At 58.4% G+C, this 26,717-nt stretch overlaps 1 protein-coding gene across 4 annotated transcripts; it reads left to right on the top strand.

Moving 5' to 3' along the window:
• The first annotated feature begins 814 nt into the window (after window positions 1-814).
• SMG5 (SMG5 nonsense mediated mRNA decay factor) lies at window positions 815-26,706 on the top strand. Of its 4 annotated transcripts, none has more exons than XM_026485138.4 (22): window positions 815-1,039; window positions 4,869-4,967; window positions 5,461-5,584; window positions 5,949-6,105; window positions 8,102-8,191; window positions 9,122-9,211; window positions 9,841-9,919; window positions 11,974-12,099; window positions 12,177-12,245; window positions 12,391-12,599; window positions 13,234-13,371; window positions 13,550-14,134; window positions 16,057-16,232; window positions 17,209-17,284; window positions 17,881-18,056; window positions 18,933-19,091; window positions 22,512-22,571; window positions 23,056-23,215; window positions 23,668-23,758; window positions 24,544-24,618; window positions 25,022-25,160; window positions 25,260-26,706. In XM_026485138.4, exons 1-22 carry the CDS (start codon window positions 966-968, stop codon window positions 25,488-25,490), a joined length of 3,183 nt encoding a protein of 1,060 aa, XP_026340923.1. In that variant the 5' UTR covers window positions 815-965; the 3' UTR covers window positions 25,491-26,706. The 4 variants fall into 4 exon arrangements, with proteins under 4 accessions (XP_026340923.1, XP_026340924.1, XP_026340925.1 ...); XM_026485139.4 differs by having other exon boundaries at window positions 816-1,039; window positions 25,328-26,706; XM_026485140.3 differs by lacking the exon at window positions 815-1,039 and adding an exon at window positions 1,273-1,297.
• The last annotated feature ends 11 nt before the right edge of the window (window positions 26,707-26,717 follow it).

Consider the following 26,717-nt stretch of genomic DNA (forward strand, 5'->3'; position numbering starts at 1 on the left):
CCTGGGTTGCTCACCTGCATCTCCAGAGCCCAGACTTGGGGCTGGAAGACAGCAGGTGTTCGGTGAATGTTTGCGGGGCTGCTCAGAGACATGCAAGTGTTAGTCTGTGTGATAGGGAGCTGAGGGCCAATGCGCCCGGTCAAGGCTCACGTCTCGGAGGGCCTTACTCTTACGTTCCATCTTTTCGAATGAAAGTTTTTTGTTTTTTTTTTTAAGATTTGATTTATTTATTTGACAGAGAGAGAGAGACAGCCATCGAGAGGGGGAACACAGGCAGGGGGAGAGGGAGAGGAAGAAGCAGGTTCCCAGCACGGAGCCCAATTCGGTGCTCGATCCCAGGACTCTGGGATCACGCCCTGAGCGGAAGGCAGGCGCTTAAGGACTGAGCCACCCAGGTGCCCCTTGAATGAAACTTTCACATACACTTTTGTTTGTTCAAGTGACGGGGGAAAAAGAAGAGGAATCGGCAGTAATCTGAAAGAGACGCGGCTCAAATGGGGGGGCGAGGTGAAGGGTCAAAAGGATGGACCAATTGGCCACCGCAGGACAAAGCAAAGCCTCGCCCCTAGCTGTGGACCCATCTGCCGCGACCCAGTCCAGCTTCAGCCCCTCACCGGGTCCACTGTCCGTTCTCCGGCAGCTTTGCCAATAAAGTTTTTCGCAAGGACTTGGAGAAGCCGGAAGGAGGCCGAGCTGCCCAGAGTTAGTTCTGGCAACTTCCCGGGAGGGAAAATGAGCTTCGCGAGATTTGGTAGCATTCAGGCCACCGGCCCGCAGCTGGGCAGCTACTATCGCGAGACTTGACGGGCGGAGGCGGAGCTGTCGCGGGCAGCCGCCTCACAGCGATGGCGGCCGAGCAGGGCCGGCGGCGGCGGCGGCTGCGGCTCCGGCCGGACACGGCAGTGGTGGCGGTAGCGGCGGGCGGCGGGGGCCTGTGACCGGGAGCCGCCCCGGACCCGGGCACCATGAGCCAAGGCCCCCCCGCAGGGGAGAGCAGCGAGCCCGAGGCGAAGGTCCTCCACACCAAGCGGCTTTACCGGTGAGGGGCCGGGGTGTGCGTGCGGCCGCCGGGGGAAGTGGGCGCCGCGGGGGCGGGGCCGCGGCGGGCGGGGCCGGGGTGCGGGCCGGGGTGCGGGGGGAGCGGGAGGGCGCGGCCGGGCGGCGAGCGCGGTGGGCGCGGGGCCCGGCCGGGGCGGAGGGCCGGGGGCGGGGGGCGGCCGGGCGGCCGAGGGGCGCACGTGGAGGAGGCCCCTGGCCGGGAGCCTGGGGCGGGCCCCGAGCTCTGCGGGCCGCGGAGGTGAGGGTGGGGTCGCAGGCGGGGAGAACCCGGAAGGGAGCGGCGCTCCGAACCCCGCAGGACGCGGACGGGAGCGCCCGGGACTGCAGTCCGGAGAGCCGGGCGCTCCCTGTGACCTTGGGCCTCGCTGTCCGCATCCTGGGGAGGACAGGTTTGGGTTGGATATGCTCAGAAGTCCCTCTGCCTCCAATTTTGCGGAGTTTGAATGAAAAGGGAGAGGCTGAAGACGAGTTGTGTTGGCCTGGAAGGGCCACGAAGGGCTGTGAGTTAGGAGTGTTCCTAGGTCATGGGAGCCCGTTTCAGGGCACCTGGGCACTCCTGATCCCGAGCGCCGCTTTCTCCAGCCTCATGACTACAGTCCCTTGCCAGGCAGTTTCCCTTCTTGGTTTCTGGTTCCCGCAGCGCCACTCGCCCTTCGCAGGTCCTGTCTTCAGACCCCAGCCCTCTGTTGAGGCCGCTGTGCGCTTTTCCCACACAGGGTCGAGGATTTTTTTTTTATGGGGAGCAGCTGGAACGTGGTTTCTAGAACTGGATCAGAATGGGCTGAAGCGTGAGACCAAGTTGAGGTTGCTACTTTATAGTAAGGGTTGGGGTTTGGGTTTTTCTTTTAGCTCAGGCTCTGTAGAACAGGGCCCTCGGGTCGGTGGGCCTCATCTTGGCAGTGAAAGAGTCAAGAGCATGTTGTTGTCTTTTCCTCCCTCCAGTCTGCATCCTGCCCTTTCGACCTTTGTAAGTCAGAGGCAGAGGGGAGTATAGGCTGCTCCAAAAATAGAAAAGTGATCCAATCCAGCAGCCCCTGGGCGCCCACTGTGGGCTGCCCCCCAGTCGTCTGGGGCGGGTGAGGAGTCGGCTGCCGGTGGCACGTGTGTTGCATCACGCTGCAAATGTCAGTGCTGCCTGTCAGAGCGTGGGCCCTGCCTGAAAGATTCCATACTTGTCTCCAGCTTTTGGTAATGGCCCTGGTCATCCTTCTGATTGTTCTCAGGCCTAGTTCTTCCTCAGCCCACTATCCTCACGGGACTGACTGACTTAAGGTGATGTGTGTGCACGTGTGGCTTACGTGTGTGCACATGGGTACCCCCGCCTGTGACTGTGTGTTCTTGGCTTTGAGCAGGGTGGAGGTGTGAGGCAGCAGGTCTCTGTTTTCATTCTTCATTAGCGCAGTGGTGACTGTTGGAAGGAGCTGGGGAAGGAAGGTCTGATTTCTCTGCCCAACATAAATGTGGTGTTAGACTGAGAAACTGTCACTCTGAGGTTCAGTAAATTTGGGAAATTTCCATAGTCTGTTTATAGAAATGGGATTCTGAAATGTTTTAACCCCCTCAGAAGAAAAGGCAGCAGTAGAAGGGATGCTGGAAGGGCAACAAACACCAATTAATTAATTTGGTCGATTAACTATTTTTTCAATTATTTTATTTATGGGGGCGCCTGGGTGGCTCAGTCGTTAAGCATCTGCCTTCGGCTCAGGGTGTGATCCTGGCGCTCTGGGATCGAGCCCCACATCGGGCTCCTCCGCTGGAAGCCTGCTTCTTCCTCTCCCACTCCCCCTGCTTGTATTCCCTCTCTCGCTGGCTGTCTCTCTGTGTCAAATAAATAAAAATCTTAAAGAAATTATTTTATTTTATTTTTGTAAAGATTTTATTTATTTGACAGTGAGAGAGGGAACACAAGCAGGGGGAGTGGGAGAGGGAGAAGCAGGATTTCTGCCGAGCAGGCAGCCCAATGCGGGGCTTGATCCCAGGACCCTGGGATCACGACCCGAGCCAAAGGCAGACGCTTAACAACTGAACCACCCAGGCTCCCCTAACTATTTTTAAAAAACATTTTTTGGGGCGCCTGGCTGGCTCAGTCAGGGGAGCGTGCAGCTCTTGATCTCAGGGTTATGCGTTCTAGCCCCACGTTGGGTACAGAAATTACTTTAAAAAAAAAATTGCAATTAGAACTTTCTAGAGTAACAGTTATTAAGCTTTCTTGGATTGAGAACTAAGGAGAGCTGTGGAGCCGGTCCATAAAGACATGGGCACACGCTCCTGAGATCAGTCCATGGCTCGGAAGTTAAAAAGCCTTGCCCTGGGGAACTAAGAGGGCCTAGAGCAAAGTCACTGAAGGCTCTCTGATGGCCCTGGCATTCAGGGCCAGGCTGGCTAAAAGGGCTTGGCTCCCATCTCTAGGTAGCCCAGAAGGCATTTGGAGAAATGCTGAGCTCTCACGATTGCCTATGAGAAGGCCTGGATTACCCTCCCACTGGCTCATCTGGGTGCTGGCGGTCACTCTGCCCGGGGCAGGGCAGCTTTTGCTGGCATCCCACGTGAGCAACCACAGGGAGCTAGCCTGCCGGGGCCCACTTTCCCTGGCCCAGGAGCCCATGTCTCAGTATTCTGAAACAATCTTGAATTGTTGTGGGAATCACCAATCCCCCCCTTTCTTGGTTGCTTTTGTGCCTGGAGCTGTGTCTGAGTTTACCTGTTTTCACAGGAGCTATCTGTCTTCCTCTGGGTTTTCCCTTCTAGAGATGACACGTACCTCTGACACTTCTTAGCCATCCATTGTGGAGTTTCCTTGGTCTTTTCTCATGGTATCCGGAGTCTCCTTCTTGGCCTTCCAATAAGAAAGATGGAGGCTAATGCTTATTGAATGCTCCGCATGTACGAGACACCATTAAGAGTGCTTTGTGTATTAGCTAATTTAATCCTCACAAAGTAGGTGATAATAGTACTCCCATTTTATATATGGGAGAACTGGGATACAAGGAAGTTAGGTATTTTGCCCAGGACCCAGAGCCTCTAATATCAAACAAAGAATCCAGGAGACCTTTCGACTACACAGTATGAAGCTCAGCCCCCCCCCCCATTTTTCCATACCCTGCTAATTCAGAAATGGAATTTTGTGCTAGGAATGCTTTTCCTTTATGTCAGAGACAGTAAGCCCTTGCTTATTGTAATTAATTCTTGTCACTGTTATTTGGTGAATGGCTGCTCTATGCCAAGGTAAGTTCTTTCAGTTCACCTTCACAGTCCTCTGAGGCAGCTGCCGTTACTGTCCCCATTTTTATGGATAGGACAACTGAGGCTTGGAGAGCTTAGATAATCTGCCCCAAATTACAGACTTAGACACAACTAGGGGTCAAAGCCTGGATCTTCTGCTGGCATCACAGCGCAAGCTCTGTCTGTTAAGAGACTCTAGCTTCCCATATCACGGGGTTTCTCTACCTTGACACCTTGGACATTTGGGGCAGGATAGTTATTGTGGTGGACTGTCCTGTGTATTGTGGGGTGTCTGGCAGCACCCACTAAATGCCAGTAGCCACTCCCCTCGCCCCCTTGAACCCCGGCCACAAGTAGTGACAGTCAGAAATGTCCCCCGGGGTAGGGGGCTGTTCTTTCAGGAGGGAGACTGTTCATCTTGTTTTGTGCAGCTCAGCCTGCAGCCTTCCCGCTTCCCTGCCCCTAATTCTGTAGCTTCTCCTCGAGGATCAGTGCCCCCCCCCGCCCCCCCCGCGCCCCCCCCCCCCCCCCCCGCCTGCCTGGACATATGCGTGGCTCAGGGGCTGTTTGCCTGTGTTTCCCTCCAGGGCTGTGGTGGAGGCTGTGCATCGACTTGACCTCATCCTTTGCAACAAAACTGCATATCAAGAAGTGTTCAAACCAGAGAACATTAGCCTGAGGAACAAGTAAGCTGGAGACCCTAAACCATAGATCCTTACGGTTTCACTACCCTTCTCCCCCTGGAACCCTGTCGCATATGGACACATACAGTGTCTGTATGGTACAATAATGGGCTGTGAACTCTGGCCTTCCTAAGAGAGGAAATGGGGACCTCTCACTCTCTCTGCAGCTTCTGCATCTGACAGACTGGGGCCGTGTGGATGCCACTGGAGTTGGGGGGGGCTGGCCATGCTGCAAAATGACAGGAAAGAAAGATGGGGTTAAAAGGCAGGAAAAAAGGAAAGAAGTGTGCAGGGGAGAAAGAAGATTATTAACATTCTTACTACTCCTCCCTGTATCCTTCAGGGCTCGCACTGCTTTCCAGGACTACTGTTTGTCCCAGGTCATGCAGACCGACCTTGGATGTCCCTTGGGAGGCACAGAGATTTGTCGGCTGGGGTATTGGCAAATGCCTCCTTGCCCCAAGGATGGTCAGTCTCTTCTCCTCTGTACCCTCAGGCTGCGCGAGCTCTGCGTCAAGCTTATGTTCCTGCACCCAGTAGACTATGGGAGGAAGGCTGAGGAGCTGCTATGGAGAAAGGTATACTACGAAGTTATTCAGCTTATCAAGACTAACAAAAAGGTAAGGGGAGGTCCTAGATTTTGAGAAGAAATGTGTCTAAAGAGGGAAGTTAAGAAAGGAAGAGACAGGTAGAGAGGTGGGCCAGGATATGGTTGGAGGTGGAGGAGCCAAGGAAAAGATGGCAGAAGGGAGGGAGGGGGTCAGATGTAATTAGGATTGGGGGAGGGGGGAGCCTCATCCCACATGGGAAGACCAGAGAAGTGGATCTAAGGGTGTGGGGATAACTCATGAGTGAAAGGAGATGTGGATGAAGTTCCAGAGCTGAGAATCTAAGTTCGTTTCCTTGGGAGAGGAACAGGGTTAGGGAGGGGGAACGGTGCTCTGAGCTTACTGCTTAGCAGCCCCCTTGCTTTCCCACGTCCAGCACATCCACAGCCGGAGCACCTTGGAGTGCGCCTACAGGACACACCTGGTCGCGGGGATTGGCTTCTACCAGCATCTGCTTCTCTACATCCAGTCCCACTACCAGCTGGAACTTCAGTGCTGCATCGACTGGACCCACGTCACCGACCCCCTCATAGGTCAGTGAAATCTGAAAGGTGGGCTTGAGGAGCAAGTGTATATGCCTCCACGTCTGGCCTTCTTCTGGGTTCTGTAGCTTGTGACCTAGCCAGGCAGAGAGGATTCTAGGAAGAGCTACAGATGGTCCATGGACTTCGGGTTTATCCAAACAAGCACATGAGGTAGGGTGAAGACCTGAAGGAAAGAGAGGTTTCTGTTGGTTGGGACTGTGACTGAGGAGGAGTTGGAAGGAGGAATGGAATGATCTAGAGCAAGTCTGGCACTGGAGGATGGTATTAATAGCATTTGTTTTCTTCTTGCAGTTGAATTTGGTTGGCACTGTTTGTTTTTTTCCTAAGTTTTTATTTATTTATTTACGTAATCTCTGCCCAATGTGGGGCTTGAACTCATGACCCTGAGATCAGGAGCCGCCCACTTCCCCAACTAAGCCGGCCGGGCGCCTCCAGCACTGTTTCTTTTAACTTCAGAGATTGTTTCCCAGTTTTTTTTGCAAGTATTGAAAGTTTTAGAAATGTTTGGGGTTTATAGACTTTACAGATATTCCTTCACCATGGTGCCCATCTCCATGTGGCCGCCTGAGGTGCCAGTGGCTGTGGTTGACTTCCTTCCCTCCTTGTCTGAGCCTCCGGCCCCTCACGCTCCTTCCGTCCCCCTGCCTGTGCCCCCGCCCTTGCCAGACACTGGGGGCCTGAGCGTGTGTCTATGCCACCACAGGGCATTCTCCAGTCCGAAGCACAGCACTGCGTTTGGTGCATTTACAGAACATGATTTAAAAACAACGGCATAGGGGCGCCTGGGTGGCACAGCGGTTAAGCGTCTGCCTTCGGCTCAGGGCGTGATCCCGGCGTTATGGGATCGAGCCCCACATCGGGCTCCTCTGCTATGAGCCTGCTTCTTCCTCTCCCACTCCCCCTGCTTGTGTTCCCTCTCTTGCTGGCTGTCTCTATCTCTGTCAAATAAATAAATAAAATCTTTAAAAACAAACAAACAAACAAAAAAAACAACGGCATAACCTAAGACCGCCTTCATAGATTTTATACCGGGTAGCCGGAGAGGTCCATAGCCCCAAACAAGTGAAGAACCCTCACTTCAGAGACTCAGTTCCCCAAACTCAGTTTTTCTCCTTGTTGATGTTTTCGCGTTCAGCCAACTAAGAGATGCCTGTTGAAAACACTAGGAACGGCTTTTCAGGTTGGGAGTCCCGCAGCCAGCAGCGTGGCTGTACGGTGGTGTCGACAAAGGGGATGGGCTCTGGAGCCAGTCTGCCTTTCAAGTCCTGGCTCTGCCACTCACCCGCTGTGTTACGCTCTTCTTAAGTGTCAGGGGAGAGGGACCCCTTGTGAGGTTGCTGTGAGGGTCCGTTAACACCGAACAACACTTAGACCAGTACCTGGCACGTGGGAAAGCTGCCTCCCAAACTCTGAACTGAGGTTCCAGAGCTGCTTGGGTGAAGGGAGAGCTGAGAGCGTAGCATGTCAGGTCCTCAGGCATGGCAAGCTCATCTGTGTCCTTCATGGGCAGACTCCCCAGCAGGCGGCCATCTCTGTAGGCCTCCCTCAGGCGGAAGCCTGGGGCACCTGCCTTGGCCTCATGCACATTTCCTTCTTCCTGGCAGGTTTCCCATCTCTACCTAAATCTTTCCACCATATGTGGGGAGCTTCTGCCCAAGGCATCTAAGACTGTCCTGACACTTGAGCTTCACCTCTTCTTCCTTTCTAGAAGCCTTTCTATGATGAGCTTTCATGTCGCCTTCCCCCAGGGAACAGTCCTGGCTCGAGGACCCTCACCCATCCTCCCCAGTTCCTTCTCTCCTGTGAATGACCCCTCCCTGCGACCCTCTGCCTGGGTCCTGGATGCATGGCTTCTCCGCCCCCAACACAGTGTTTCAGGAGGAGCCGTGGATGCTTAACCTCCTTTCTCCACCTAGGAAAGGTGTTTCCCCATTAGGGAGGGGGCGGGGAATGGGCTTCTGAGTGTCTCTGTCTGTCTTCTCAGGATGCAAGAAGCCGGTGTCCGCGTCAGGGAAGGAGATGGACTGGGCGCAGATGGCGTGCCACCGATGTCTCATGTACCTGGGGGATTTGTGTAAGAATCTGAACCTTTCGTTTTTGCTTTGGGCTCCAGGACAGGTGGAAAGCTGCTTCCGTTGTTGGTACCACCTTGTATGTGATGGGAGAGCAGGAGTAGTTTTGGCCTGTGTAACCCCTCACCCCACCCGCCCCGTCAAACAATGTGTTGTTCTCACTGCTCCTCCATGAGCCAGAAAGGACCAGTGACTATGGAAGAAGGAAAATGAACTTTGAGAAAGTCTGGGTGATCACTCAATTTCAGTAGCAGGTTAGGAAGATTTTAATTCAACATTTTTCTCCTTTGGGTTTGCTTTTTTCTTTCTTCATGGACTCCTAGAGGAATTGAAGTTAGGCCTCATGGAGGACTTTCCTGCCCGAGAAATGTTTGTCACAATGAAGGAGTACTCTCTTGTCTGCTGGCCTCTGGGCCTGTAGTCCTGGTAGCTAAAGGTTCCTCATTAGGCTGTTGGATGCATTACCTTTTGTCACCTGAGGGTCTTTCCCTCCCTGCCCCACCCACTCCTGGTCCCCTCATGGGCCCTGTGCACAGAGAGCGCCAACCGCTTCACGTTAGACTGACCAGGTGTCCTCAGTAATGTCCTCACTCCAGAATCAAGCAGCTGTATTCTAGAACCAATACCAGAGGTCTTCCCAAGCAGTTACATGTGCTGCAGGTCCCCTTCATTGGGAGGAGATAAGCAAGAGCCTGTTTACAAACACTAAGTATTCTCTACATTTTGAAGCTACCAGCAAGGAAAAGAGAGTTGAACAATTTGCCCACAGTCATGCAGAGTTAAGATTGTGCCAGAGGCCCAAGCAGCCTGCCTCCTAGCTAAGGTATCTTCCTCCCAGGCTCGTACTGCAGCTCCACAGAGCGGACTCCAGGCGAAGGGAGGTTTTTGTGAAACACGGCCTCATCACGTTTCCTTCCTTCTGTCTCCTGCAGCGCGGTATCAGAATGAATTAGCTGGTGTAGACACTGAGCTGCTCGCTGAGAGATTTTACTACCAAGCCTTGTCAGTAGCTCCACAGATTGGTAAGTGGCATCCCGACTCGGGCCTCCCTACCCAGCAGTTTTCCAACAAGAAGACAACGTTGAGATGGCAGGCAGGCCGCGCTGGCTTCCCTCGGTCCTCCCCATGCTCGGTCCTGTCACACTTCACCTTGGTTGTGCATTCTCCCCCTCGGAACACATGCTCAAGAGAAATGCAGGGTCCTGATCCAAGAAGGAGGGAGGCAGAGGGGACAGAAGGGAAGAAGGCTCCCCTTGTCCCTGAAGTCTCTGTAGAAAGAGGAACTTATACTTCAGCTGTCTGCGTGGCAGGCATAGTGGGAGAAGGGATGAGGCTCCATTACAGGGAGAGGTTGGGAGAGCTCAGGGGTGGGATAGAGGAGAGGGCTCCACAGCATTCTGTCAGCCTTCAAAGAGCCACAGCTGCCGCTGACGAAATGGCGCCCGTTGGTGCTGAACCCCCTGGCAGGCCAGGCCGGAAGTGAGTCGGTCCCCTGGGGAAGTAGGATTGGCTGCTCCTCCCTGGAGGCACCGGTGTCTGCTGCAAACCCAGTCCTCCTCCCCACGAGCTCCCCGGTGCTCAGCAGTGCTGGGTCGTGGTTGCTGCGGTGAGTAGCGTGCCCTCGGACTGTGTGACTTCTGTCTCCCCGCAGGAATGCCCTTCAACCAGCTGGGCACGCTCGCAGGCGGCAAGTACTACAACGTGGAGGCCATGTACTGCTACCTGCGCTGGTGAGTGTCTGCTGCTGTCCCCCGGCTGGCTTGTGTTGGGCCACTGCGGCTCCAGCACCCGCCTTCCTAGCTCTGGGCTGAGAGCGCCGCTTGTCACAGATCCACTGGGATTTGTAGGCTCTTCGGGCAGCCAAGAAAGCTGCCCACCGTCTCCTATAAAGCACAGGATCGCTGTCTTGAAGGAGGAAGTAAACGTAATGTGGTGGATAAAGTGTTATCAAGGTAGCGGCTGGTGAGAACTGCAGCACTGTCGAGCTTCGGTGTCGAGGTGACCGTGGCGACACTGTGGGAGGACCAGCTGAGTAGCAGGGTGGCCCACTGCTTCCCCGGTGCTGACACTCCCTCAGAATAAGAAACCTCGGTTGCAGGACAGCTGAGGCTGAGTGGGCTTGGTCACCGAGTTGGCGGAGCCAAGTGCACGTGTGCCTGAGAGGTCGGCCAGGGGCCCTTGAGTAGGTTGTAGTTGGAAATAAACTGCCTGGACCCCTGCGGCAGCCGCCTCCTCGGGGCCGACGCCTCCATGAGAAGCCAGACGTTTGCAGAAGACGCTGCTGTGAGCTGGGCTTCAAAGCAAAGGGAGTAAAGTAAGCTGGTCTTTGTAACTGTACTGGCCACGTGCTGAAGTGTAAAGTAAGATTCCCTGTGCCGTGAGCCTTGGTTCACCTGGTCAAGGAAACCTTTTCCCTTGAATCAGCACAGTATCTGCTCTTGGGGTGCCCATCTCCTTCCCTGGATTGATACAGACTGGCCCCCAAGGCCACTGTTTTCATTCTTAAATACAGTTACCAGGTTTGTAGGCTTCCGTTGCCTCTTCCACCATCCTCTCGTGCCTTCCTGGGATTGCCCCCCTTACTGGTCCTCGGTCCCTCATCACACTCATGACCATGATTTAGGGTGAGTCACTCCCAAAGAGAGCCCAGCACATCCAGGGTTGGGAGGCGCCTGCTGAGGTCCTGCCCTGCTGTATTAAAGCATTCACATCTCATGTTCGTGGGTTAGGCATTTGGGTGGGGCTCAGGTAGGCAGTTCTCCCCCCCACCCCGTGGCCTTGTCTAGGATCAGCCGCTGGTATTCGGCGGCCTGCAGGGCTGATCTATCTGGAGCAAGGCTCATCTGGACCCCTTCCCACTCCATGTGGTCTCTCTTCCTTGGGAGAGGTGGATTTCTTACATGGTGGCTCAAGGCTCCAGACAGTGGATAATGACCCGAGAGATTTGGAAATAGAATCTGCCAGTGTCTTACGGCCTGGGCCTGGAGACTGGCCGAGTCACCTCCGCGGTGTTCTGTGGGTCAGAGCAGCTGTACTGCACAGTCCCCTCCCCCCACCCCTGATTTAAGGGGGAAGACACAGAACCCACTTCTAAACCAAAGGTGTGTCAAGGAATTGGTGGCTACCTTTTATTCACCGGTAACATATATTTTTTCTTTTCTGTCCCTTGCTTCTTATCACGAAAGGTGGTTTCTCCCAGAAAAGACATTAAAAGCGGTCCAGCGCTCTGGGGGTGTCCTAGATGCTGCAGCGAGGCAGGCTGGGCTGGGGGACACGGCTCCAGCGGGTGTAGCCGTGGGCCTGCGCACTATTCCTGCTCTTCCAGGCTCTACCTCGTGCGTACGTGTGGACAGTGTCAGGGTGCAGGGCCTGGCACGTGGCGGCTTCTCCGCGCACACTCGCATCTGAACCAGTGTCGTGAGGATTAGAGTTGTGTGTACACACACCCTTGTATGCGGTCGGCTTGTTAGATGCTACCTGTTGTTCCGTGCTCTGTGCTTCACCGTCGACGAAGGCTGGTGTATTTTAGGGACGGTAACTCACTTAAGTTTATAACAGAGTAGAAGCAGTTATTCCACTGACAGGAAGCAAAGGCTTTAGGTTAACTGTGTGTCTTTGGAAGTTGTGTCTATGTATTTTATCTGGAAAAATGGCCTTCACCCTGAGTCTGTACATGGAAGGTGAGGCCGGGGGAGGCATGCATTTGCTAGAAGCATTGTTCCCTAAAGCGCCAGCAGAGCGCCCTCCCCTGCCGAGATCCATGGCTTACCTCTGTCTCCTTCAGCATCCAGTCGGAGGTGTCCTTTGAGGGGGCCTATGGGAATCTCAAGCGGCTGTATGACAAGGCAGCCAAAATGTACCACCAGCTGAAGAAGTGTGAGACTCGGAAACTCTCTCCCAGCAAGAAGCGGTGAGTAGGGCCTGTGCGGTGGGACCATAGGGGCTCTGGAGCCATTTGCCATTTACCATGGGCCCCCCTTCTTCCAGATGTAAAGACATCAAGAGGTTGCTGGTGAACTTCATGTACCTGCAGAGCCTCCTGCAGCCCAGGAGCAGGTGAGGGCGAGAGGGCAGGCCCTTGACCTGCGTCCCGGGAGCCCCACCGCGGCGGCTCTCCCTGTGGTCTCCCCCGCACCCCCGGCTCCTCGGGCCTGCCGCAGACCGCATCACCGACCTCCCTGTCACTCCTGCCCTCCTGCAGCCCGGTGGACTCAGAGCTGACGCCGCTCTGCCAGTCGGTCCTGGAGGACTTCAACCTCTGCCTCTTCTACCTGCCCTCATCCCCCAGCCTCAGCCTGGCCAGCGAGGGCGAGCAGGACTACGAGGGCGGCTACGCTTTCCTCCCGGACCTCCTCATCTTTCAGATGGTCATCATTTGTCTCATGGGTGTGCACAGCTTGAAGAGAGCGGGTAAGTCCCTGTGCGCCGCCTTCTGCCTGGGCTGCTGGGCCCTCACTGCTCAGCTTCCTCCCGCGAGCAGTGCCTGCACTGCCTGCCTCACCGCGTGTGGTGGGAGCGTGAGGGCCGGCGAGCCCTACCCTGAAGGAGCTGCGGGTGAAGGAACAAAGGCAACGGCCTGTCTCCATCCCTGGTGCCCCTCCCACCGGGGCAGACGGGAGGGGCAGGATACGTAGCTGGCGACCCAGACAGAACTCAGACTTTGCTGTTGGGGGCAGTCGGGCAGTTGTGCAGACCTTTCTGGCAGCAGTGGGCGTGGAGCGAAGTCGGGAAGGAGGGGGGAGTTAGGGCTGGGTGTGCCGCTGCTTGGGCTGTGAGGAGGAGCCCGCGTGAAGGCATCAGAGCCAGGGAGGACAGCGTAGGACAAGAGGGTATGATCCCCTGGGGACGCACAAAGTGAGCTGGCATATTCTAGACGACAGGATAATCACGCAGAGACCTGAGAAATCTTTCCTCCTGAGAAGAAGCTTTGAGAAGTAGTTGGATTCTCGGAAGGGTGGAGAACAGGTGAGATGGGGCTGGAGCTAATGGCGCCTGCTCTTCCTCAGAGCCCTGGGCCCCTAATGCCCGGCTTTCCTGGCTCTAGGGTCCAAGCAGTACAGTGCAGCCATTGCCTTCACCCTGGCCCTCTTCTCCCACCTCGTCAACCACGTCAACATACGGCTGCAGGCTGAGCTGGAGGAGGGCGAGAACCCCGTGCCGGCGTTCCAGAGCGATGGCACAGGTGCGGGCATGGGGTGCGACTGCGTGGGGGGGGGGTGCGACTGCGGGCACGTCAGCCTGGGGCGCGGGGATGGAGGAAGGGGAGCACGGGGGTGACTGGGGAGGTGGCCTTGAAGAGCACCTTCCAGCTTCTGGGCTCCAGTTGTCCCTAGTTTCCACCTGACTGTCCTTTTGCATAGATGAGCCCTTGGAGAAGGAGGAAGCCCCAGGCCCTGAGCCCCCTCCCGCAGCACCTCCAGCGGGTGAGGTCAGAAAGAGTCGAAAGTTCTCCCGCCTCTCCTGCCTCCGCCGCCGCCGCCACCCACCCACAGGTGGAGATGACAGTGACCTGAGTGAAGGCTTTGACTCGGACTCTAGCCACGACTCGGCCAGGGCCAGCGAGGGCTCGGACAGTGGCTCTGACAAGAGTCTTGAAGGTGGGGGAACGGCCTTTGATGCTGAGACAGACTCAGAAATGAACAGCCAAGAGTCCCGGTCAGACCTGGAAGACATGGAGGATGAGGAGGGGACACGGTCCCCGGCCCTGGAGCCGACTCGGCCCAGGTCAGAGGCTCCCGAGTCTCTCAATGGCCCCCTGGGCCCCAGTGAGGCCAGCATTGCCAGCAAGCTGCAAGCCATGTCCACTCAGATGTTCCAGACCAAGCGCTGCTTCCGGCTGGCCCCCACCTTCAGCAACCTGCTCCTGCAGCCCCCCAGTGAGCCCCAGACCATGGCCAGCCGCGGGCCCTGTGTCAACGGAGATGCGGACAAGCCCTCGGAGCCAGGTATCCGGGCCCCTGTTCATCCTGGTCTGTCCCGTATTTCCCCTCCACCACCTGAGAGGCGGCTTGCCTGTCTCTTCAGGTCCCGTCCCATCCACCCTTACGGCCTTCTCTCTGCTCCTCTGGTCTGGTCCAGGAGTGTCGTCCTGAGAGTCCCCACTGCTGCCCGCGGTCTGCCTCTTCTCCCACATGACTGCTGCCACTGGCCCTCGTCCCACCAGGGACCTCTCTCCTGAGGGTCTTCCCTGCACAGGGGATGCCCAGTGCCTACTCTCTGCCAGGTGCTGGGCTGGACTGTTTTCGGGTATAGTCTGGTTGAACTTTCACAGCAGTCTTGTGGGGGAAGAGTTCTCATTCCTCTTCTAAATGCTGCCCCTTGCCCCTTGCCCCTAGCCTGTCGCTTGGCTAATTCTTACTTGCCCTTTGGTTTTCCCATAGAAATCACTGGGTCTGGGAATCTTCCAAGGCTAGGCGAGAGTTCCTCCCTGTGGGCGCCTGTAGCCTCTGCCCCGCCACAGCTTCCTGGCCTTTCCCACTCAGGTGTACTTGTCTTTTGGCTTGTCTGTGTCCCCAAGGAGACCGTGAGCCTCTTAGGGGCAGGACAGTGTGTGTTTGGTCTGTCCTTGGATCCTTAGTTCTTAACACCTTGCCAGTACATGTGGGAGCAGGAGGAAGCTAGGGAGCCAGCACGCAGAGGTGAGGCGGCCTGCTCCGTGCTCTGACCTGCCAGGTTCAAGACCTAGGAGTTGGGGTCGTCCTTTTCTTCTTTTCTTTTCTTTTCTTTTCTTTTCTTTTCTTTTCTTTAATTTGTTTTTTTTAGCTTGTTTAATTTGTTTTTTAGCTTGTGCCTGCATGAGGGGGGAGGAGCAGAGAGGAAGGAGCGGGGAGAGAATCCCAAGCTGACCCCGTGCTGAGCGCGGAGCCCGATACAGGGCTCAATCTCACGACCCTGAGATCTTGACCTGAGCTGAAATCAGGAGTCAGACACTTAACCGAGTGAGCCACCCAGCCGCCTCAGGGGTGTTTCTTTTAATTCTGTATGCCTTTTCTCCCTCCCCAACCGCTCCCTTCTGACTGTCTGCCCTGCTTTCTAGCAGAGGGTAGGCCTTCTATAAGCATCGCTCGAGGGAATACCTGTGTAGACCATCCTCACAAGTGAGCTGGAGCCAGAAAGAGCCATAGTTTGTCCTATTTATTTTTATCTGGTAGGCTCTGTTCCCAGTGTGGGGCCCAGGATAGGGCTTGAACTCATGGCCCTGAGATCAAGACCCGAGCTGAGGGGTGCCTGGGTGGCACAGTCGTTAAGCCTCTGCCTTCGGCTCAGGGCGTGATCCCGGCGCTCTGGGATTGAGCCCCACGTCAGTCTCCTCCGCTGGGAGCCTGCTTCTTTCTCTCCCACTCCCCCTGCTTGTGTTCCCTCTCTCGCTGGCTGTCTCTCTCTGTCAAATAAATAAATAAAGTATTAAAAAAAAAAAAAAGACCCGAGCTGAGATCAAGAGTTGGACACTCAACCAACCGACTGAGCCACCCAGGCGCCCCAGAAAAAAACACTTTTTGTTTTTAAGATTTTGTCAGAGAGCACAAGCAGGGGGCGCAGCAGGCAGAGGGAGAAGCAGGCTCCCTGATGAGCAGGGAGCCGGATGTGGGATTCGATCCCAGGGATCATGACCTGAGCCGAAGGCAGACGTTTAACCAACTGAGCCACCCAGGCGTCTCAAGAAAGGTGGAGGCTGCAGTCTCTTGGCTTAAAAGCGTCTGGTTAGTAGACGTAGAAAGATTAGGCAGGGGTGCGTAGTAAGCTCCCCATCTTTCACGTCAGAGCTCTGCTCCCGAGGGCAGGCAGGGCGAGCGTGCCCCCCGTCTGGAGCTGCAGCCCAGTGCCACGTGCCTGCCGCTCATCGCGGCTCCCTGTCCCCAACCCCCAGCCTCTGAGGAGGGCTCCGAGTCGGAGGGCAGTGAGTCCAGCGGGCACTCCTGTCGGAATGAGCGCAGCGTCCAGGAGAAGCTGCAAGTCCTGGCGGCCGAAGGCCTGCTTCCCGCCGTGAAGGTCTTCCTGGACTGGCTGCGGGCCAACCCTGACCTCATCGTCGTATGTGCGCAGGTGCGGCTCCTCGCGGCGTCGGGAGCAAAGCCAAGGGGGGCGCGGGGAGGCCCCTCGGGTTCCAACACCACAGAAGTTACGGCAGGCACCTGCTTTGGGTGGGCTCTTACACTTTTTACCCGGAAAGGATTAGACAGGACCTCTGGCCTCCAGGAGCCTGTGGCCTGGGCCGCGACACACACTCTGTGGATGGGAAGGCAGGAGCTGCTTATCCCACTCTGTGCCCCTCACGCCGGGTGTAACAGCTGTCATCAGGAAGGGGGGTCGATGAAGGCGTGTGTGTGTGTGTGTGTGTGTGTGTGTGTGTGTGTTTTTGAGGGCCGGCCTCGAGCCTGGTCCCAGAGGAAGGAGGGAGGAGGGGGCGGGGCGTCTTCTCCTCAGGTTCAGTCTGTCTTGAGCCTTGAGGGCCCCGCAGGTTTTGTCCGGTGTCGCTTTATCCCAGGAGCACAGCTGCCGTGCGGTGGAAGGCCCTCCCCCTCCGGTCGCCCTCGTCCCCAGACGAGAGTTGGGGTTAGGGCCAGGCACGCCCTTGGGTGTGTGCCTATGTGTGCCGGCGGCGAGTTGCTCACCACCCTTAGTCATCAGGGGAGGTGCGCTGAAAATGGGGACGTGGGCTCACATTCCCACACAGCTGTCCCAGGATGGGCACACGGAGGGCTGCGCCACGGGGAGAAGCTGCCTCCAGCGCTCTAGCTTTTCCCGCTCCCATAACCTAGTGTCCTTCCTGTGGCCTTGCACCTTCTCCCCGTGATCTTGCCGCTGGTGATGAAGCTCAGCCAGGCTTGTGGGCCCCCTGCATTCCTCATGGGGTTGGCTCCCTGTGTTCCCGGTCTCCCAGGAGTCCCCTCCCTTGGCCTCTTTGGTTAGTTTTTCTATCAGATTGCTCTAGGCCTGTGGCCATAGGCCCCAGACCCCCCAGGGGTCCTGCTTTCCTTGCCCGCCCCGCCGCCCCGCTTAAGGCCTCCCCTCTCTGCAGAGCTCTCAGAGTCTGTGGAATCGCCTGTCTGTGTTGCTGAACCTGTTGCCAGCTGCTGGCGAGCTCCAGGAGTCTGGTGAGTGAGTCCCTAGCACTGTCTCCCCTTTCCCTCTCCCTCGGTGGCCCCACGAAGCCCATCCCCCTCTCTGGTAACCCAGCCTGGGGAGAAGGAGGTTAATGGGACTCAGTGCCCAGCCACCCTGACACACAGCAGCTATTGTGGTCTCTGCATCTCCGGTTTCCCCCAACACTGCCCCACTGTGGGCAGGTGGCCTGGTTGGCCAGGGAGTATGCTCCCCGGGGAGGGCAGTGGGGCGGGCAGGAGTGGAGAGATGGGAGCCCGGGAGCCAGCGCCACTCGTTGAAAGTCCTCCTGGGCCTCCAGAGCTCATCCTCTCCTGCCACCTTGTAGCTGCACGTGCCCAGCGGTTCCCACCTCTGGCCTCACTTGAGCGGTGTGCACGTTGTCCTCCAGAGCCCTCGTCAGGTTCACCCTGGTGTCGGGGAGCTTTCCTCATCAGAGCCCTTGCTCCCTGTGCCTACCCTGCTCTTCCAGCCAGACCAGCTCCGGTCTCCCTGAGCCGTGCGACATGGCCCTCTCTGTCCCTCTCTGTTCTCCAAGGAGAAGGGCTGAGTCCCCTAGGGCAGGTGGTCTCACGTGTCTTCTCCCCAGGCCTGGCCCTGTGTCCCGAGGTCCAGGACGTTCTCGAAGGTTGTGAACTGACTGACCTGCCCTCCAGCCTGCTGCTCCCAGAGGACACGGCCCTTCGTAACCTGCCTCCCCTCCGGGCTGCCCACCGACGCTTCAACTTCGACACGGATCGGCCCCTGCTTAGCGCCTTAGAGGAGGTGAGCATGGCACTTCTGATTCCACAAGCTCTGGTGTGAGTCCAGCCCCACAGTGAAGCAGGTGGCCTCCCGTCCAGACAGGCAGAGCGTCCTTGGGGCTGGGCTGGGTGTGCTTCCTTCCGTGAGCCGCCGAGCTGGCTCTCCTTCCCACAGGATGCTCAGCTGTGGGTGTCTTGTCGTGGCCTCTCTCCACCATGTCCATCTTTTGCAGAGGGTGGGGCGGGGGGCCATTAGGGCTTAGGACCCGTTCTCTCACTCGTTTCCACTCTGGGCCCAGCATCCTGTGAGCTGGGCGGGAGGCCGTCAGGGAGAGAGCTGGAAGAGAAAGTGCTGCCCAGCCAGGCCGGACCCCCTTGCGCCTGTATCACCACACGGGCCGTCTGGGGACGGCCAGGGAAGCCAAGTAGACAGTCTCCCAGCGCCCTTGCCGGCACACGCACGGGCCTCTTGGTTGCTCCTGTCCAGCCAGAGGACCTTGGCTCTAGTCTGTATCAAGTGTTAGCGTTCTAGAGAAGATTTTTGTTTGCTGGGGAAGAACTGTTTTGCCAACCAAGAAAATAGGTTGGAAATGTCGGCATAGCTCAGTTCCCTCGTTTTTCCATGCGAGACCCCGAGGAGAGAGGTGGCCTGAGCGCCCAGGTCGTCCCGCGCTCCGCCCAATGCGCTGCCTTTTGTTTCCGCCTGCGTCCCGGTTCGCCAGTCCTGCCTGGAGTCTCCTTTCCTGGCAACCCAAGGCCCTGGGTCTTGGGGCTCCCCTCTCCCACCGCACAGACCCAGGCCTCTCCAGGGAGCCCCTGCTGCTGCTGCGGCCGGGCAGCTGGGCCGGGGGGACCCGGAGAGCCCTGCCCACTGACCGGCTCCCGCGTCCCCTCGCAGTCGGTCGTGCGCACCTGCTGCATCCGCAGCTTTGGCCACTTCGTCGCCCGCCTGCAGGGCAGCATCCTGCAGTTCAGCGCGGAGGCCGGCATCTTCGTGAGCATCGCCCGGTCGGAGCAGGAGGGCGTGCTGCAGCAGGCGCAGGCGCAGTTCCGCATGGTGAGTCATCCCCCCCCCCCCCCCACTCGTGGCTCCCGCCAGGCGCGGTGAGCACCCCGGCCGGAGGGCCCTTGACGGAGGAGGGGGGGGAGCGGGGGGAGCAGGGGTGCGGCGCGGGGACTGAGGAACGGGCCAGTGGGCAGGGCGGGAGCGGTGCGCTGAGCAGAGGCAGCTGGTCCAGGCCTGTGTCCAGACTGCCTGGGCTCGAGGGCCGTCTCTGTCCCCTCCTAGTCTGAGCTCAGCAAGTTCGTTGACCTTGCTAAGCTCGTTTCCCTGCAAGTTACACGGCACTCGTGGCGCCGGCTTCATGGGTTGGTGGTGACGCTAGAGCGAGCGTGCATCTCGGGTACCGCGTGTGCTCAGCCGGTGCCCCTGACCCTTCCTCTCGAGGGGATGAAGACTGGGGGCGGGGAGAGTGGCAGGCTCTGGGTATCAGACACCACAAAGGATTCTTTCCTCCTCCAGGATCCCCAGAAAGTAGCAGGTGGCCGGGGTTACCTCTTCTCCATTCCGAATCTGGTCCCTAGACACTGAGTGCTCTGTGCCAGGCCTGTCCGTACTGTAGGCACTGGGGTCACAGCAGCGAACAAGATCGTCCTTTCTCTTGTGAGGCTGATGCTTGGGGAGCACAATCCCGGTTCTGCGCTGGGGCCTGCATAGCTCTGAGCGTGCTGTCCTCCCCGGGCTGGACGGCAATACCTTGGCGGGGGGGTGTCTGGCGCTGAACCATGGCCCACGTGTCTCTGCAAACCTCGAGGGTTTTTCTTCGTCCCAGGCCATCCCCTTCCCCACAAGCTGCAGGCCTCCCCGCCTCTCTGAGCACCCCTTCCTGCGGACGTGGCACGTGACAGGCTCACAGCAACTCCCTTCTTTGCAGTCTTAAAAGCAGGCGTGTTCTATTAAAAAACAAACCTTTTGTGTTAAGGCTTCTGTTGCTGTTCTATAGAGGAAAAGACATAATACAAAGATAATCATGGGGAAATGACACAGCTTTAAAACATGCTAGTTTTTGCAGGCATTTCCTTTAGGTTAAAGCTCCAAGACTCTTCCTCAGGGGCAGGGAGCACCTGAGAGCCCCATGCGGGTGGTGCTGGCCCCCAAAGTCACGCTGCCTGCTGGGGCTGCCCCCTGCGCTGCTAAGTGGCACATGTCCACCCTGGGGGCTCATCCCTTAGCAGCAGCGTGGCCGTCCCCATATTGACATCTGCCATCACCTATCGAAAGCTTTCTGTGTGCCAAGCCAAGTTGGCCCGGGATAGCTTATTCGGCCCTGGGTGCAGCCCTGTGAGGGGCCCTTACCCTCTCCTGCGCTGGGTGTTGGAGTGCAGAACCACAGAAGAGGGCTCGTCCCTGGAATTGGGCAGACCGGCTCTTCCTTCTCAGCTGCTGTGGGGTGCGGCGTCTCTGCAGGCCTGCTGGGTCCAGTGGCCGCTGCTCCTACTCGGGGATGCCGGCATGTGCCTGGGTTAGGGACCCATCTTTCCTGGGGTTCCTCAGATTCTCCCTGCGGACGGCAGAGGCCCACATCTCTGAGCCGCTGGCCCGGCCGTGCCAGAGCCTGAGGGTGGTACAGCTCTCCTCTTCCTGGGTCCAGATGGGTGCCCATCGCCCACCCCCAGCAGAGGGGGCATCGCAGTTCCAATTCCAGCCTGAAAGGCTGTTCCCTAGGCTTGGTTCCTATAGTGACAGTGCTCCCTGTCCTCGCCAGTCTGCCGGCGGGCCTGTGAGAAAGTGGCCTTGGGTTCTGCCCGTGTGCCTCCCTCTCTCCTTCCTGCACCTGGGTTTCTCCAAGGGGATGTTCTAGGCGTTTTGGACAGGGCTGTTCTGTGCAGGACTCTGCAGGGCCGTAGGTACATCTTGCACAACCGTAGTGTAATTATCACAACTAAGATGCAGCAGTACCGTGAACCATAGATTTTATTAAGATTTTACTAAATTTTCCACTGACATGTTTTCTTTTTTGTTTGTTTTAAAGATTTTATTTATTTGAGGGGCGCCTGGGTGGCACAGCAGTTAGGCGTCTGCCTTCGGCTCAGGGCGTGATCCCGGCGTTGTGGGATCGAGCCCCATGTCAGGCTCCTCCACTATGAGCCTGCTTCTTCCTCTCCCACTCCCCCTTGCTTGTGTTCCCTCTCTCGCTGGCTGTCTCTATCTCCGTCGAATAAATGAATACAATCTTAAAAAAAAAAAAAAAAGATTTTATTTATTTGAGAGAGAGAGTGGGCAGGAGAGAGAGTGAGAGCACGAGCAGGAGGAGGGGCAGAAAGGGAGAGGCAGTCTCCCCGTTGAGCAGGGAGCCCGACTGGGGCTCAATCCGAGGCCCTGGGACCACGACCTGAGCCGAAGGCAGACACTCAACCGACTGAGCCACCCAGGCGCCCCTAATGTCTGTTTTCTTTCCCAAGCACATTGCGTTGGGCTGTGTGTGTCTGTGGTCTGCTCCAGGCTGTGACGGTTCCTCAGTCTTTCCTTTCGTGACCTTGACACTTGTGAGGAGTATCGGTCAGTTACTTTGTAGCGCGTCCTCAGCCTGGCTTTGTCCAGACATGTCTCGGCCGTGTGTTCTCGTGGTTGGAATGCGATTATACACCCGAGGTTAATGTTGGAAAGCACCACTCCGAGGATGTCACTTTGCCCGTTAAAGAGCCTTTGGTCTGCGGCCCCCCCCAGATCTTTAAGGATAAGTCTCCATCCTTAATCTCATCTCTAGACCACCTTAGGGAATGTGGGCTTCATCCAGAAGACAAGGGAACCGGCAGAGGACTTTTAGGGCCACAGCGCACACCAGGCGGCATGTGGCTGCCGGCAGGGAAGGTGGCCGGGGGTAGAGACGGGCCGGGGAGGAGGGGGTGGGGGGACCCAGCTTAGACCGGGGTCGCGCAGTGGAGGTGAAGGGGAGGGGCAGTTGGCAGGACTGGGAACCGAGAGAGGTACAGTCACAGCTCAGCCTCCGCCTTGCGCACACGGTGGCTGCTTTCCCAGGTGGGGGGCCGCCGGAAAGGGAGCAGCAGCTTTGGAGGAGCGGAGCGGGCTGGCTGGGCTGGCGCTGTAGATGGGGAAGAAGTTGGCAAGCGGATGGTGTGGGAGGTGGGGTGTGCGGGGTGGCAGCCCCCCGAGGCGCGGAGCGGAGGGCAGGGCCGGAAGCCTGACGGCGACTGTGCGCAGCTGGCTGCCCGTCTCCGGGCCGCCTGGGCCGGCGAGAGCTTCGGCACGGGTCCCAGAAGTCCTTCTCCACCAGAGCAGTGGTTTTTCTCCCGAGCCTCCCGCTCCCTCACTTAGCGGGAGCAAGAAAGCTGACTTCACATGAGGGGTTCCTGTTTCAGACCCTGGGAATTGCTCTTGGGTAGTCTCGTGGTCTCTGGGGAAATGGCTGTGGCCCCAGCTCTTGGTCCCAAGCGTAGCACGTGTTTTGCCTCGTAGGCACAGGAGGAGGCCCGTCGGAACAGGCTGATGAGAGACATGGCCCAGCTGCGGCTTCAGGTAGGCAGTCGGGACCCAGCTGCCCTGCTCCTGATCTGCTCGTGGGCCAGACCCCACCGGCAGACCCTCCGCTCCAGCCACTGCCCCTGCTCTGTTCCACAGCCCCGTTCTCTTCTTCCAGGGGCCCCCCACTCTGTTCCCCTGCCTCCCCTACCCCGTTCTACTGTGCCCCGCCCCAGCTCTGTTCCGTCTCCCCCCTTCCACGGCGGCCTTCACTTTAACCGGATCACCTCCCAGACTGCCTTCTCTTGGTCATTCCCTCACTGAGCCTCGATGCCCCCTTTCTGCCTTCCCTGTCGTCTTTTCCTTCTTTTTCTCTTTACCTTTCCTTCTTCCTGCCTCCCTTTCCTCCAAGGCCCTTGGTACAAGGAGCCCCCTGTCCCCCTTGGCAGCAGGAGACACCCGAGAGCCCTCTTGGGTTCCAACCTTCCTGCCCAGGCTGTAGGGCCCACGCAGCCCCATCCACTCTGCTCTCTCTCCCCAGCTCGAGGTCTCTCAGCTGGAAGGGAGCCTGCAGCAGCCCAAGGCCCAGTCGGCAATGTCTCCTTACCTCGTCCCTGACACACAAGCCCTCTGCCACCACCTCCCGGTCATCCGCCAGCTGGCCACCAGTGGCCGCTTCATTGTCATCATCCCAAGGACAGGTAGGCATACTGGGGAGGTAGAGGGGACAGGGCGTGGCTAAGAGAGACTTGGGGCTTGTGACTGAGAAGTGCTCCCGAGGGCCCAGTTTCCACACCGTGGCCTCGGTCAAGTCCTGCCCTCTTCCTAAAGCTCAGTCACTTCATCTGTGGAATGCGTGTGACAATCTGTTAAACTCTTGACTCAACAATTAAGGAGAAACGAGAGAAAAATGTAAGCAAACGCACTTGGTAAATTGCCAGCTCTGTTGCTCACAGAAGGTCATACTTTGGAAGAGCTCTGGGAGACATATAGGAGCCCGGGTCCCTGCTTCTCCTGCAGCGGGTCCTGGGGGATTCCTGCGAGCTCAGACGCTCCCTGCGGAGCCGCGGGCCACAGCAGTGCCAGGGAGCCCCGGGCCACAGCAGTGCGAGCTCACCTGTTCTGTCTTTCCCCACCCCACCATGTCCACCAGTGATCGATGGCCTGGACTTGCTGAAGAAGGAACACCCAGGGGCCCGGGATGGGATCCGATACCTGGAGGCAGAGTTTAAGAAAGGGAACAGGTGAGTGTGGGCCTAGGCCTCTCCCAAGCCCCGTGTCAGGCTCCCAGACAACAGTATCTGTTCCTGGCTTCCCGCGGGTAAGACACACGCTTGCAGCCCCTGCGCGCTGCCGGGGTTGGGGGCAGGGAACAGAGATGTAATTACAAGTCAGGGTCTCAGGTGTGGATGGAGGGTGGTCAAGGGGGGGACTGACCTGCTGTCTCTTTGCCAATGGGACAGGCACGAGATCAGCATCAGCAGGGAGGTGGGGGCAGAGTCCCCAGCTCCAGGCTTGGGCTCCTTTGCAGGAGTTCCTGTTGTTTTGGGGTTGGGCCCATGATCAAGGGTACCGGGGTGGGAGTCGTTCACCGCTGCAGCCAGCCAGGCCTGGCAGGTGGTGGCATGCTGGTGCTCGGGCCGCGCTGGCCCTCCCTTCTGGGCTTTGGGGCTGGCAGGGCAGCAGTAGATGGGGAGCTGGCTTTGCTCCCCACCCCCCGCCCCTGCATCTGCCTGGCCAGGAAGCCTCACAAAGCCTGCTTGTTCGGCCCTTGTCTCCAGAAGCCCTCACTTGAAAAGCATCTGCCGCTCCTCCCTTCTCAGCTCCTCCCCCGGGAGGAACCAAAGGATTGATGTTATCAGGGGGGAAAGTGAGCTGGGCTCAGTAGCCAGGAAGCTCCTTTGAAATGGCTCCGAACAGAGCTGTGGTGGGAGAGGTGCCCCCTGCCCCCCGGGCCACAGCGAGGTGCTTTGTGGGAGGCGCCCCGCTGCCTCTGACCCCCACTTTCCCTCTGCCCCTGCCTCCGCAGGTATATTCGCTGCCAGAAAGAGGTGGGAAAGAGCTTTGAGCGGCATAAGCTGAAGAGGCAGGATGCAGACGCCTGGTAAACTGCCAGCCCCACGCTCCTGGAACCTCGCTCCTCTCCACGCGCTCCCCGGGCCAGCCGGTCCTGCAGCAAATAGCAGGACCAGCCTGGGGCCACCCTCAGCCCGCCAGGGCCTCCTGCGCATGTCCCCTTGGAGGGAGTGAGAAGTGGCTCCAGCCCCAAAGCCCCTATGACCCTGAGATGCCGGGGCTTGGTGTTCTCGCTCAGTGTCCCTTTGCCCACTCCCCGCAGGACACTCTCCAGTACTGGCTTCCAGAACTGCTGCCCCTGGCTGCCTGGTTTCTCTAGCTCTCTCTCCCGCTGCCCTCCCTGTCCCCAGCTTCCCCTGTGCCCTGGGGGTCCTGGCGTCCAGGCTGCGCTCATGCTGGGGCTTGGCCCACATCCTCTTCCTCCATACCAGGACGCTCTATAAGATCCTGGACAGCTGCAAGCAGTTGACTCTGGCCCAGGGGGCAGGTGAGGAGGACCCGAGCGGCATGGTGACCATCGTCACAGGCCTTTCCCTGGACAACCCCAGTGCACTCTCAGGCCCTATGCAGGTAGGTCCGTGAGGTGGGGCAACAGGTGAACGGGCAAGAGGTGCCAAAGTGGACTCCCTTCTCAGACCACACCATATGCTTCCACCACCCCTTCCCCAGCCCTGCAGCGGGTCTCATCGTTCAGGAGGTCAGGCCCTCCCCCATCAGTCGCCCTCCCCATTCCACAGGCAGCCCTGCAGGCCGCTGCACACGCTAGTGTGGACATCAAGAATGTTCTGGACTTCTACAAGCAGTGGAAGGAGATTGGTTGAGATGGACCCCCAAGCCCTGCAGTGGGGCTGCATCCAGATCTCTCCTGCCCTCCCTGGCAGCCAGGACCAGCACCTGTAGTCACCCCACCACACGCAGACTCACGCACGCACGCAGGAAGGAAGCCCAGCTGCACACAGGCCGCAGGGAGGGCCCGGGAGCCACAGGGAGGGCCCAGAGCCGGCTGGGAGGGCGGGTCCCCCTGTCGCCAAGACATGTCAGGAAAGCGAGGGAAGTGCTTGGAGCAGGAGAGGCCTGTGGGCCCCCAGCCAGCCCTTCTGCCTCAGCCCCCCATGGTCCCCAGGGGCAGGTGGCAGGCATGGGCGTCTGCGTTCCATTGGAGTGGTTTGTGGACCTCTGAGGGGAAGGGACAGCGGAAGGGCCCCTCTTCCTCACTCAAGACGCAGGGTGGTTGGTGCCAGGAGTCTGGAGCCTCCGGCGCCGGGGGAAGAATTGGGTAACACCAGGCGTGTGGGCGGTTCTCTGCAGACCCTTCCCCTCCTGGAGAACCACCCATCCCCCTCTCCCTTGGCGCAGGCGGGCGCAGCTCTGGAGCCTTGGGGACTCTTCCAGAAGAGGGGCCTGGAGCTGCCAGCACCAGGAGCAGGGCCAGGGCTCACCCCCGCCTGCTGCTGCGGGCGCCGCGCACCCAGCCGCCCCACTTTGCTTTTGCTCTGCGTCTGCCCGGCTTCCAGGGCACAGAGCAGGCCCCTCTGTCTGTCGGCAGTCTGGCCCGCGGGCCAGGGAGGGTCCCCGGCCCACCAGCCCCACAGTCGGGGCGCCTGTGTGGGGGCAGAGCGCGATGCTAGGAAGAGGAGGGGGAGCGGTGTGAGGCCACCAGCCCCCTGACAGTCTGGGAGGGGCCTGCGTGGAGGTGGGCAGCAGAAAGGAGAGGCTCTTAGAGCTGCCCGGTCAGGGGCCTGCTGTCCTGGGGGTGTTGAGCACGGGGCTCGCTTGCGGGTGGTGCGTGGCGAGGTGAACGTGGGAGCCAAGATCATGAATCGTTCAGGGCAGGGGGCGGAGCAGCAGGCGTGGGCTGTGGGGGAGGCTCTGGCCAGGAACGCCTTGGCCCCTTGCCCTGGGGCTGGCCAGGAGCTCGCTGGGGGTCTCGGCTCTGCTGCCCCCCACCCCAGCGCTAGCCTAGCTTCCCAGGCTGTTCTCAGAGGAAAGCAGGCTTCTTGCCTCCTTCCTCTAAGCGAGTCTGGGACGGCCTGGGGGGGAGTGGGGTCACCCCCACCCCAGTCGCTGGCAGAGACGGAGACTAAAGCATCACTTAATAAAGAGCCCTCGAAGCCTGCCCCTGCCTCC

The sequence above is a fragment of the Ursus arctos genome, unplaced genomic scaffold (assembly GCF_023065955.2).
Source record: "Ursus arctos isolate Adak ecotype North America unplaced genomic scaffold, UrsArc2.0 scaffold_2, whole genome shotgun sequence".
Classification (NCBI taxonomy): Eukaryota; Metazoa; Chordata; class Mammalia; order Carnivora; family Ursidae; genus Ursus; species Ursus arctos.

What these genes read in the sequence shown, in the direction of transcription:
- SMG5 (XM_026485138.4), top strand. Translation starts at nt 966, where the DNA reads ATGAGCCAAGGCCCCCCCGCAGGGGAGAGCAGCGAGCCCGAGGCGAAG. An exon ending in ATGTACTGCTACCTGCGCTG is followed by an intron (nt 9,920 to 11,973) that starts GTGAGTGTCTGC and finishes TGTCTCCTTCAG; the next exon opens with CATCCAGTCGGAGGTGTCCT. An exon ending in TGTCATCATCCCAAGGACAG is followed by an intron (nt 23,216 to 23,667) that starts GTAGGCATACTG and finishes CATGTCCACCAG; the next exon opens with TGATCGATGGCCTGGACTTG.